The sequence below is a fragment of the Larimichthys crocea genome, chromosome XIII (assembly GCF_000972845.2).
Source record: "Larimichthys crocea isolate SSNF chromosome XIII, L_crocea_2.0, whole genome shotgun sequence".
Lineage (NCBI taxonomy): Eukaryota > Metazoa > Chordata > Actinopteri > Sciaenidae > Larimichthys > Larimichthys crocea.
In genome coordinates, this window is record NC_040023.1 from 41,608,016 (window position 1) to 41,620,356 (window position 12,341).

The 12,341-nt window shown below is 38.3% G+C and overlaps 2 protein-coding genes across 2 annotated transcripts; both read right to left on the minus strand.

Annotated features, from left to right (window-relative positions):
* Positions 1 to 140: 140 nt before the first annotated feature.
* Positions 141 to 4,076, minus strand: LOC104929074 (histone-lysine N-methyltransferase SETDB1-A-like). The gene is made up of 8 exons (XM_027286247.1): positions 4,057 to 4,076; positions 3,781 to 3,952; positions 2,895 to 3,022; positions 2,330 to 2,776; positions 1,662 to 1,769; positions 1,099 to 1,309; positions 939 to 1,012; positions 141 to 570 (listed from the first exon to the last, which is right to left on the minus strand). Exons 2-8 carry the CDS (start codon positions 3,945 to 3,947, stop codon positions 479 to 481), a joined length of 1,227 nt encoding a protein of 408 aa, XP_027142048.1. The 5' UTR covers positions 3,948 to 3,952; positions 4,057 to 4,076; the 3' UTR covers positions 141 to 478.
* Positions 4,077 to 5,574: 1,498 nt separating this feature from the next.
* LOC104929075 (histone-lysine N-methyltransferase SETDB1-B) lies at positions 5,575 to 12,046 on the minus strand. The gene is made up of 8 exons (XM_019264170.2): positions 11,772 to 12,046; positions 10,523 to 10,615; positions 9,401 to 9,625; positions 8,455 to 8,628; positions 8,081 to 8,276; positions 7,901 to 7,974; positions 7,300 to 7,490; positions 5,575 to 7,216 (listed from the first exon to the last, which is right to left on the minus strand). The coding sequence occupies exons 2-8, from the start codon at positions 10,608 to 10,610 to the stop codon at positions 7,115 to 7,117; spliced, it is 1,050 nt and encodes a 349-aa protein (XP_019119715.1). The 5' UTR covers positions 10,611 to 10,615; positions 11,772 to 12,046; the 3' UTR covers positions 5,575 to 7,114.
* Between the last annotated feature and the right edge of the window lie 295 nt (positions 12,047 to 12,341).

Genomic DNA, 12,341 nt, shown 5'->3' on the forward strand with positions numbered 1-12,341 from the left:
AAATTAAAATATCTTGAAAGAAATAAGACAATTTCATTTTATTTAAGAATTCAAAAATATATATATGTATACACACATGAACAAATATTGCATTGCAATAATAATAGTAATTATAATGCATAAAATATTTTCAGTTAATGTGCCTGGTGGGCAGCTTTCACTGAATTCAAGTAGTGCCTTCATGGAATAAAGCACCCGGTTCTCTTCACACTATCATGGTCTTATCAGTGTGCCGACTGTTTTGGATGATTTATTCTGGTTCACCTCCTTTTCAATTCCAAAGATTCCATCATATTAATCAGTTGTTCCAAGCACACAATTAGTTTAGGCGAAAAAAACACAAAAAAATTTCAAAATTTCAATGATGTTTATTAGTACTGACCTCAAAAACAACCTGTATCAAGCTGCAGTCGAACATCTGCACCTCACACCTCTGCCAGAATCCATTTAACTTGTTAACTCTACGTTTTCTGTACAATCATGTACTGGGTGGGTAAGGCCAGTCCTTTATGTACTCCTTCATGAAATTCTTGTGGGTTTCATCTTGAATGTCATCCAACGGATTCGTCACTGTCATGAGAAAAGGAAACAAAGTCTGTCACTCTAATTCCACTTCACCTGCTTATAATGTATAAAAGTATTTCTTTAGAGTATAAAACATCATATCTTCTTCCAAATACACACATATAGAAATAAAATATGAATTAATAAGATTTGATTTGGTGAAGTTTAGAGGATGAAGCTTGAGGAAAGAAGCAGCATCACACATAAAAAAAAGCAAAGGATAATTCTCTTTTCAATTCAAAGCCTAAAACTCTAGCACAAGCATGTACGTGGATCTAAAGTATAATAATTGTCATCATAATAGGATTTGAGAAGTGATGTAGCTGATTTCTGGTTTGGGTCTACTAGGGCAGAGGAGTTTCCAAAAACCTTACACGGTATGCACACCAGATGAAGTAAAGGTAAGCCAACATACACCCGTGTGTGGTCATCAATAAAAACCAGAAACCTGGAGAAAAAAAAAATTAAAGTAAGTTTTGAATCAAACCATACATTTTTATCAAGGAAAAAGTTTTAACTATTAGACACACAAACCTCATGTTGTTTTTTCTGCAGGGTACCTCTGCCACGATACCAGGGCAAAACCGTGGCTCCTCATCTTCATTAGCTTCACGCTTGACTACCACCCGTGCGCCAACAAACAGCTGGTCTGCCCTTGGCATGTGGTCAAAGGCGATGTGGTGACCAGAGACTACAATTTTCCCCTTCTTCTTAAAACTGATCTTGTATCTCAGCCTACCATCATCTGCAAAACGACAAAACAAAAACACTCACAAAGACCCTTTTTAAAACACTGTCATATGGATTTGTGGCGGCTAGATTGATTCATGAGCAAACCCAAATATCTGTGTGGATCTGCTGAAACTTTGTGCAAAAGATAAGTAAGGATGTACAAACTGTTTGTCCAACTCTCTCTTCCTCTCTGACACAGTTAGAAGCTGCTGAATGTCATAATGAGCTGCACAGGGCATATCATTTGTAACACTGGCAAACTTTGTAATCCAATAAAGCCTAGGTCATGCACTTGCCTGTCAAGTGCATGACCGATCTGACAAATTGAAGACAAATGTGCTGCACCTGCTGAACTCTTTTCTTACCCCTTGTTACCAGTTCAACAACTTTCCCACGTTGCCAGCTCAGAGCCGTCCTTCTGGCCAGGACCTTCATGTTTACAGTGATATTTACAGTGCTCACCAAGTTTATTCCTGTTAGTGGAGAAGAAGCACAACATGTTAATATCAAAACAATTTCTGGTCGTACCTACATACTTCTTTTAAATGTAAAGATAAGAAGTTTCTCCGAATAAGTGAGGTCTAAATATCAACAGTCATGGTGTCTGTGATTAATTGTCATTTCAATTAATTGTGATTGGTCCAATATAACAGAACTGTTTGCCATTTAAAGTTACAAAACATGAAACAGCAAACTGTCTGGTCATTGTAAAAGTTTTCATCTTATTCTCTACAATACTGTTATTTACTAAGGTAATCAAGTAGTTAGCAGGCTAAAGTCAATCAGTCGATGCCAACATCTACAAGGTGCATTAACTTCAAATCAGATGTGGGTCAGCAGACTTGATAAAATGGAGTAACCAAAGTTTTCGAGCCTAAATTGAAGAAATCTGACAGCCTAACTTATGAGGAACTCCACTACCACTACCATTTTACATCAGACCAGAAAGTTAGGTTTTATGGGGTTGGAGAATTTTAGTGGTTGGGGAATTCATGTTCTTGTATGGTGTTTTTTTGGTATATGGTGTCATTACCGCTGGTGTTTCCTGGTGGTGTCGATGTTTTCACCTCGTCACTGTTAGTGTTGGTATTTGTGCTGGTTTGGGTTGTTGAAGGTTTCTCTTTCTCCTGCTTAACCTTTCTCCTCTTGTTTGACCCAGTTCTTTCATTTGAGATGGAATCATCTGAATAACTTGAGGCACCATCCGCTACCCACTGAACATCCGAATCATTTGCAGACTCATCTTCACTGACGTAATTCTGAGATTTTCGCCGACATGATAAAGTAATCATACGTGGAGGAAGTCTGGTCAAGACCACTACTGGTTCTCTCTTTAGCTGGCTAGTGATTGTTTTGCCATTATGTCTATCAACACTCTGACTGTCTTTAAATTTTGGTAAGAGAGGAGAAGGGTTGTTTGTTTTTGGAAAGCTGGGGGCTTGAGTGTCATCCAGAACTACCTCACGTGGGGATAGATTTCCTACAAAATGAAAAAAAAACAAAAAAAACACAGGTCACAAAAAAGTAAAAACAAATAAAAATAAGTCAGTTGTGTGTGGTTAAAAACAATATAAAGAGTGCAATGATTTCAATCTTACCACAGTCTGTCATGACATCATCATCATCTTCATCATCATCTTCATCATCATCAGAATCTGTGTCTCTGTACTCCCAGCCCAGCAAAGAGTATTGTTTCTTCACAACTGCCTCACACGCTGCCACAGAACTGAAAGACATCAACAACAAAGACAACATGAATCAGAACACGAAGAAGACAACTGCACTTTATGTACAGAAAACGGACCAGTACACTCGACACTTTGAAATAAATCAAATAAATCAATTTGATGGTTTTAATAAAAGTACATTCTTCTTTGATACAATTAGAGTCACAAGCTCAATTTTTACTTATTGATTTATTGATATTAAAATGGACCATTTTCCAATGTAGCATCATTTTGCACTTTATCTATTTAACAATAAAACATGTGTTTCCATCATTATATTCTTACACGTTTTCTGCCTGTTTTCTGTAGAATCCACATTTTTCACAATGTGGGACAATAAAGTCAATTTCGATCTTGATCTTGACAACAAAGTGAACAGCCCGATGACGTTTGTATTTCACAAGTGTGCTGTAGTACTGTAGTTTAACAAGTGTGGCTCAGGGAATAACTTCATTCTATTTGATGATGATGAGCACTGAACTTTCAGACTACACAGAGCAGAGATGCCAGTACATTTCAGAGCTGGGTGGCAGACAGACATGCTTATGTGGCCTATAAATGGAGTCATATTCGTCCTGTGTAACAACACCTGCATATACTGTGTATATGTATATGGGCTTAAAAAGGGCCTAAAAGTAATATAGAATGGTGATATACCATGAATCGTGTCCATGGGGGTAACCAAACAGAACAAAATAGTCGATTATGGTCCCAACAGAAGGCCGACACAAGAGCATAGAGTAAATATGACACTTACTTGTAGAGCCTGTGGAGCTGGGCAGCCTGTTTCTTCTTCTTTTCCAGCAGAGATTGCAGCATTTTGCATTTCTCATACACATCTGTGGATCTTAGGTTGTTTTTTACCTCCGCTCTGATCCACTTTTGGAACTCCTCCTTGCTCATCTTCATCTTATCTCCCTCCATAATCACTGCAACACACATTGTTTGAGAGAATGCACAAAAGGTCAAATGTACAGCAAACTAAAAAAAAAAAAAAAAGAAAAAAAAAGAAATGTAACAAGGCTTTAAAAACCTTCTTTAATGGAGAAAATGTTTTCTAGTTTTCCCTCTGATGTCCTCCTCGGCTGCTCCACCTCAATTCGCTGTGATTTACAGACTATAACTAACTACAACTGTAGTTGCTGTTAGCTAATGTAAGCTCAGTTTGTTACCGGTGTTACAAGTGTTTAACAAGGGACCCTGTTAACTGGTGACTTAGCCAAATACGTCTGTGGTTGCTGTAGTTAAGACAGCTGCTGAAACAGAAAGAGAAAATCTAGCTGTCAAACAAAACATAAAAGATGAATCAGATACGTTTTTGACATTTGTACTGTAAAAACTAAACAAAGATGCATTCATGAGGACAACTACATGGTCACGGAATAAACCGAAACACCGGTGGTGAGTGGAGCCAGTGGTGCCAGAACCGGAGCTGGGCAAGCAGGCATTAGGCAATGTAACCAGGCATAGCAGCCTCAAAGGATTTTATTTTATTCACATTAGCAGCTACTTTCTGATCAGGTACGTTTGTGGTGTCTATGAATGAAGTTGATACAGGAACTGTGGACAATACAGGGGTGCACGTCGGTAGAAGATGTAAACAGTGTGCAGCATTATGCTAATGTGCATGTGTGTACGTGGAGAGAAACGAACCCAAGTTTTATTTTGAACTTATGCACGCCTAGAAGTCCAAGTGTGCAACACAACTGATGGATGCACAAATGTCTTCTTGTATCAAACATACAAGTGAAGTAACACACAGGAGTAAACTTACACGTGGTCAGGTCAGTATGGCTTTGAATTTAGCGGGGAAGAATACCCGACATACATTTGCCAAACTCTCAGTCCTCAACCATTGTTTTCTTGTAAGTGGATCATGTAGTTAGCACACAGGACACAAGTCTTACCTTTGTATAGCCCGCCCCCGTATCCCTGTATTTTTCCGCCGTCCAGTGATTTCTACGTCATTCTGCTGCGCCAAGTCATAAGAAGCTCACGGCTGCCCCCGTGTCCATAACACCGACAGTAAAAATACCAATTCTCTATTTCTGTCACTTGTTGTTCAGCAAACGAAACGCAGATCAGAATTAAAAATAAATAATATAATATATTAAAATATAATATAATATATTAAAATATAATATAATACAATACAATACAATATAATATAATATAATATAATATAATATAATATATATATATAGTATGTGATTTGTAACAAATGGTTTGAATGTCCTCTCCACTCCTCTGGTATTTATAAAATGTATACGTCATGTATTATTCGATGTCTTCATGCATGCGTCATGCATGTTGTTGTTTTACCTGTTTTACTAGTTTTGTCTGGAGCAGTAATGTCCATCCAGCTACGATTTGTTTCCTAGAAAGTATGAAACTAAACCGATAAATATGGACTAGATAGGTGGAAGTAGAGAATGAAGGTTACATACTGTATGTATTTATGTTTACTGCACATCAATCATGACAATCAATTATAATGTGTAAGGTGTTAGGCATGGTGCACACAGCAGAAAAAAGACAAAGTTGAACAAGGTTAAGAACTTAGATTTCTTTATACATCTCTGGAAATGAAGGCGACACTTACAAGTTAATATACATTACACGTACACAAAAAAAGATACCACAATCCCCATCTTCCCCCCATTCCCTACTTATTAAAGTGGCTAACTTTCTAAACTCTAGAAAGTTATCCTCTAGAATCTAGAGGATAGCAGTGTGTTGTGCCAAATTAGTTGTTCAGATTGGTATCATTAGATGACAGGTCCTCCTTCCACACACTTATAATGGAAGGACAGCATCAGTAGTAGAGACAACTGAATGGCTTAGTCAGTGCCATGTGAAAAGGATGAGCGGCCATCCCACCACTGGTGTGCAATGCTGTGAAAAGTTGCAGAGAGAAGAAGAAAACAAAGCTTTAGGTGAGTTAAAGTGCTTCTGAATGTCTTGAAATGTCCCCCAAAATATAAAGTCTGTACATCATTATTGCTCCACTGAGGGAATGATGCTGGATGTCCTCCCAACTTAGGACAACTGTTACAGAATATGGTGGAATGAAGGTATCAATTGGATGTAAGGACCCCCTCGAAAATGAGATGGTACATCTCAAGGGGTTATCTTTGATAAATAAAAAGAATAAAAGAACAAATAAATGTAATTTTGTCGATTTTCCTTGAGATCTGGCTGGAATTATTAAAGACGTGTAGATGATGGGGGAAAAGATTAAAGGACATTCTGTGTAAAGGGCAGTATATCATCTGCATACAAAGAAATGCAGTGTTAGGTGCTGGGAAGAATAGGGTCATGATTAGCTGATTTCAGGACAGCCTGGGCTACTGGTTCGAGGAACAGAGCGGGGGATTTGGCTGAACTTATATTTGCTAATGGTTCATTAGTTTTATGTTCGGAGGCAAGTCAGAGACTGAGTTGAGCTCTTAAGTGCACATGAATTAACATGAATAAAGAATCTCTGACTTGTTTGGGTGGATAATTTGTTCCAAGATCTTAGCAACTTAAAAGACTGAAAACAATAGGACATGTTATCATGCAGTAAAATCCCACTACTGAAGCATATAAACATTAAAAAAAGCATTTCAATTTGACAGTTTATAGTTAACTGTCACAGCAGCTTCCAAAAACTCAAAGCTCAACATTCAATCAGTCATATTTCAATACAAAGTCTAGATTAAATGAATAATTTCAACCATCAAAACAGGCCTCATCTGTAACACAGTACAAAAAAAAAAGAAAGAATAGAAGACAAGGCTAATATTCTTGTCTGCGACATGCCTGTTTGAACTTACAGCTTCTTTAATATTCTGCCAAAAGTTGTGTTAAAATACATTCACATTTCTGGACAAACTGAAAATTATCATTCTTTAGTATTTTTTCTATGCATAATTATGCAGAACCCTATTAACATTTAAAAAAAAAAAAACCCACACACACTCCTCTCATAATTGTAAGTCTTATTTTGAGCTGAAATGGTTCAATTACTGTTTCCCAAAAAAACTGGCACATAACTTTAGGGTGATAATGACAGATATGACTTTTTTAATATCTCTGTCTGTGGACTTTTAGTCTGAATCATCCTCGTGCGCTGCTTGCAACTCCAAAAATCTGGCCATGTGTTCAAGTCGTATGGAGCCTCGATGAATCCACTCCTTGTGTTGATTATTCTGAGAGTGATTAAAACATTACATTTAAATGTAACAGGAAAAGAACATCAATAGTTCACACAATAGCACTGTTTAATACTGACCTGAAAAACGACCTGTATCAAGCTGCTGTCAACCACCTGCACCTCACACTTCTGCTGGACTCCATTGAGTTCAACATTCAGGGTCTGTCCAGCGGTGTAATGGATTAAATGTGGGCACGGCCAGTCCTTCAGGTATCTCCTCATGAAACACTTGTGAGGGCCGTCTGGAATGCTCTCTGATACATCCTCCACTGTCAGAAAACGAAGAAAGAGTCTGTTACTCTCATTATTGTGTTCAATGGACATCTGATATTGCATCGTATTACTTTCTTCTAGCATTTGGTAAATATAATAAATATATTTTTTGTTGACTAGCTTATAAAACAGTATGCTATGACATTTAGGATGTAGTATGGATTTGGGACACAATGATTGTGCGTGCATGAAATAAACAAAAAAGGAACCCACTCTTTGCTCTGCAATGAAACATGAAAGTTTCTGACCAAAATATGATGAAATATAAAATGGAACGTATTTTTCCAAAACAGAGGTACATAAACACCCTGGACATGACTTGAGTATTTAGAGTCTCTAACTCTAACAGGACACTTGGCTTCAGGTGTGAAAAAACACACACAAGTGTGAAAAGAGACAGACTTACATGGTCTGCACACCAGGTGAAGTAAAGGTAAACCAACATAAACCGGAACGTGATCATCCAGAAAGACCAAGAACCTGAAAAATGTAAATATTTCACATGAAATCAAATCTTTACTAAGGTGTTTGGATTTTCTGTAGTAAATTGTGAGGTACTAGTTCCACTCCTTATTCGAAAACACACCTTAGTCGGTTCTTTCTGCTGGGGAGCTCTGCCAATATAGCAGACCGGAACTTTCGATCATTACACTTGACCACCACACGAGCACCAACATACAGCTGCTCCAGCCTCGGTGTGGTGTCAAAGGCGATGTGGTGACCAGACACAAGGCTCTTCCCCTTTTCTTTAAAACTTACTTTGTACTTCAACCGTCCATCTTCTGCAAATAACAAAATGTCAGTGAGTGAAGCTGGTAAAGTCACCATTGTGTCGTTTTATGCTTCAGTATGATTCAAACTAATGTGGTTCTACCAACACATGAACATTTTCCAGAATGTTTTTAAGATTAAAAATCCAGGTGTACATACAGAGCGTGTTTTGAAAAGTAATTTTCTTACCTCTTGTTATTATTTCCACCATTTTTCCCCGCTGCCATCTCATGTGTCTTCTCCTTGCCAGAACCATCATGTCCACTTTGACGTCTTCGTCTGGCAAATCAGGACGGACCTTTGTGATTTCTTCAGAGCAGTGGGCGAAAGCTGATGATATTATGACAGCGGCTGGTTCTGACACTGTGGAGAAACACAAAATGTGTATATTAAAATGAATGAGCTGGAAGGATTGTTAAATATGAATGACCTGTCATAGGAATTTTTAGGGAAATAAATACATGATAGTGTTACTCGCTTGAAAACATGGACAAGTCTACTGGCAGCAGATTTGCATATTTTACAAATGAAGATCAAACTGTAACATTAAATAACATCGCTGACTGTGTGAATGTGTAATTTAATAGGCTTGTAATATCAATGCCTCATCATTAGGGCACGAGTAGATCTGACTACAGTCAGGGTGCAGGAGGAGCACATAAATGAAGCACTAGTGTGAGCACCGCCCTCATAGTTTGAATAGATGAGCTTAAAAATGGTGGTGTAAAAAAAGCTCCAGATAGGACGGCACACCCAAAACAAGCATCTCCATTTTCTTGTTTATGGAGGTGACAAGTCACGCCCTTTGGTTAGTTGCCTGAAAAGGAGCGCCGGTGACGACTCCAGCACTGCACCAAGCACTGAGAGCAGCCGCACAAAAAAAAAGGAGTGCTCCGATAAAAAGTACAGATACAAGCCCTTATTTATTCAGCTACAACTCTAGTGATGTGAAACAGACTTTGGAGCAAATAAATGATAAATGTATAAAGATATTTAAATGAGCTAAATACTCTTATTTTTGTAGGCCGTTTGTAAGTACTGTTAGGTGTGCAGAAAGTTACCATGCATTAAACTCTCTAAACTCTTGCTGGGTTTTCCAATTTTACTGTTTAAGACTTTAAGAAAAAAGAATCACCTTCAGGTTCCGACTCCATATCCGAATCAGAGCTGCTGAGGGATTCGTCTTCACTGTAGAACTGCTCAGGCGTCGGTGGTCGCAGAGCGCTGATCTTATATTCAGGGAGTCTGGTCAAAACCACCACTGCTTCTTTTAGGGCCCTGAGAGAGTCAGAACTGTTCTTCTTCCTTGGAGTTTCATTTGTGGAGGGAACAGACTTCCATGGGGAAGCAGACATACTTTCTGCAAAGAAAAGAACATGGTTGAAATTGTGACTGGCAACAAACAAACAATTAATAAGCAACTATTTTGTTATTTGAGACATTTTTGGATCAATAACACTAAATATATGCTGGTTACAGCATGTCAAATATTTATGGATTTGGAGCTTGTTTGCATCATATATGAAAGTGAATAAAATATATTTTTTATTTAGAATTTAATGGCATCACTTTGGGCTTTTCAGGGGAATGGAGGCAGAATCGAGGGCAGAGAAATCAAAAGGGTTGGCCAGGACAGGATGCATATTTCATCTTACCAGAATCAAATAATATATATCATTTATATTGTTTAGAATAGATTATCTGTGTTTTTTTGACAGATTCGCCTGCAGCAAGTGGGAAGAAATAAAACAGAACAGCGCAATTGGTAATGTGGGTGTTGAAAGGAAGTGGGCAGCTCTTTGCGGTGCTTCTGCATCCGAACTCTCCATGTGCAGAGAGACACGGGTGGAGCGTTCAGTCCCAAGTTACAAAACACTCAATAAAGAGTGAGTCACGAGAGACATCCTGCAACAAATGAAAGAGCAGGAGGAGGTAATAGATCATCAGAATGGTTCTCTCTTAAACCAAACATCTGATGATATGAGTGGGAAGTTTAATTCTTGTAACTGCAACATTTTTATTTTATTTTTTTGACTTAAACGTAGCATAACTATGTCATGTGGTGCTACTTCTGCTATTGCAGATTAACATTTAATATCCAGGAATTCATATCAGAGAGACTACTGCTTATCATACACAGAGCAACCAATCACTAGGTGTTGACCTAGTTTTCTTGGATATTGAGGTTAAACTTCAACTTGGTTGAAAGCTACAATGTTTTCATTTTTAAAATGACACTATGACACTATGTGCTTACCACCACCATCACCTCTTTCTTCATCAGATTCGGCCCTCTCCACAGAATGCAGCTCCAAGATTCTCGTCTCCATCTCATCCACCTCCATAACCACTGCAACGCACACATGATTTAAGTTTTTAAACTCCAGTAGAGCAGGAAAGGTAATATAACTATGTACACTAGCTGGGAACCACTTATTTATTTTAGCCTACACTTAAACTGGTGCAGGTTATCAGAGACTAATGTTACAGGATGATGCACAGCTACTGCATATAGATAAACTAATTACTTCTTTTTTTTCTTGCATAGTTAAATCAGGACGGATGCAGAGAGGGCATGCACCATCATATGTGCAGCAGCTGTTCTGCACAACATCTGCATCTTTGGGACTAGTGTGCAGCAGAAGTGAAACATAACAGAGAACAAGCCACAGTGGAGGAAGTGACAGCTCGTCTCATCAGAAGTACATCATTCAGTTTGACAGCCTCTATGAATTGTGGCAGTTTCAATGGAAGGGAAACATCAATATCCATCCATTATCTGTCACGGTGGGACTGGAGCATATCCCAGCTATTTGGGCGAGAGGCGGGGTAGTTCTTTACGGGGCAACTAGGGGAAATTTAGAGTCACCAATTAACCTACTGAGTCCTTGGACTGTGGGAGGAAGCCGGAGTACCCAGAGAAGAACATGCAAACTCCACACAGAAAGGCCCCAGCCAGGTTTTGAACCAGGAACCTCTTTGCTTAACAACTGCACCACCGTGTCACCCAAATATCATTTCACTTCTTTTTTTTTTAAGTGCCGACATAATGTTTTATTCCTAATATGGTAAATATCATTTCTGTAGCTTAAAATGTCTTCAAAGAAAAATGTTCCCATGTTAGGTAAGTGGTTGGATGTTTTAAGAATGTCACACTGGATGTTTTATGTCCAGATTTAAATAAAATAGCTGCTAAATAAATGATTAATTCGTTAAATTTTATATGTTGAAAACCATACAACAATAAAGTTAGCTGTAAATGCTTACTTTTTTTTTTTTAGATGTCTGGTGTTTCTATAGATTCATTATGTATGGAGTGGATTAGATATTTATAAATCACAGTCTCAAACGCTTTGGCTGATTTTTCCACCCTGCTCCTGGAGATGATGCCTGTTTTATACAAGCTTGAAACTGCTGACGTGTTTACTGCAGACACACCTGTAGGCACGGTAACATTTGCATTGTTTCGTCTAACAGCTGTAACAGTGCTGACAGTCGTAGCTTACCTTTGGTCTCTGTTGTAATTAGTTTGTGCGTCACTTGGCAGCACAGAGGCTAGCTGTCAGGATAGCACCACAAGCCGACTGCAGCTGGATATACAGCAGGTGTCTTTATTTTGTTATGTTGTATCACGACTGTATACAAATTATGCAAAATGACTTATGCTATTTTATCCCGCTGAGGAACTGCATTAGACAAAATTAAGATAAACACAACTTCCTCCATCTTAGACCTTTGTTATTGTGGAGCTCGTCTTCTTCTCTTCAGGAAACTACTAAATGCGTAATGCTGCCCCCTGCAGGTCATTTGTATGCCTGCTATATAAAAACAAAGTGAATCTTCACATCTTAGGAACTGGAAGCAGCAAGTGTTTGTCACATGTGCTTTGATTAACAACTTAAATGATTAATGGATTATCAAATAATCAATGAACTGGTAATATTATGTTGTATTATGCTTGTGTTCAGTATCCTGCCCAATAAAAGTAGTAGTTTTCTTACCTCTCGTTACTATCGCCACTGTTTCTCCCCACTGCCATCTCATGTGTTTTTTCCTCGCCAGGATTGTCACGTCCA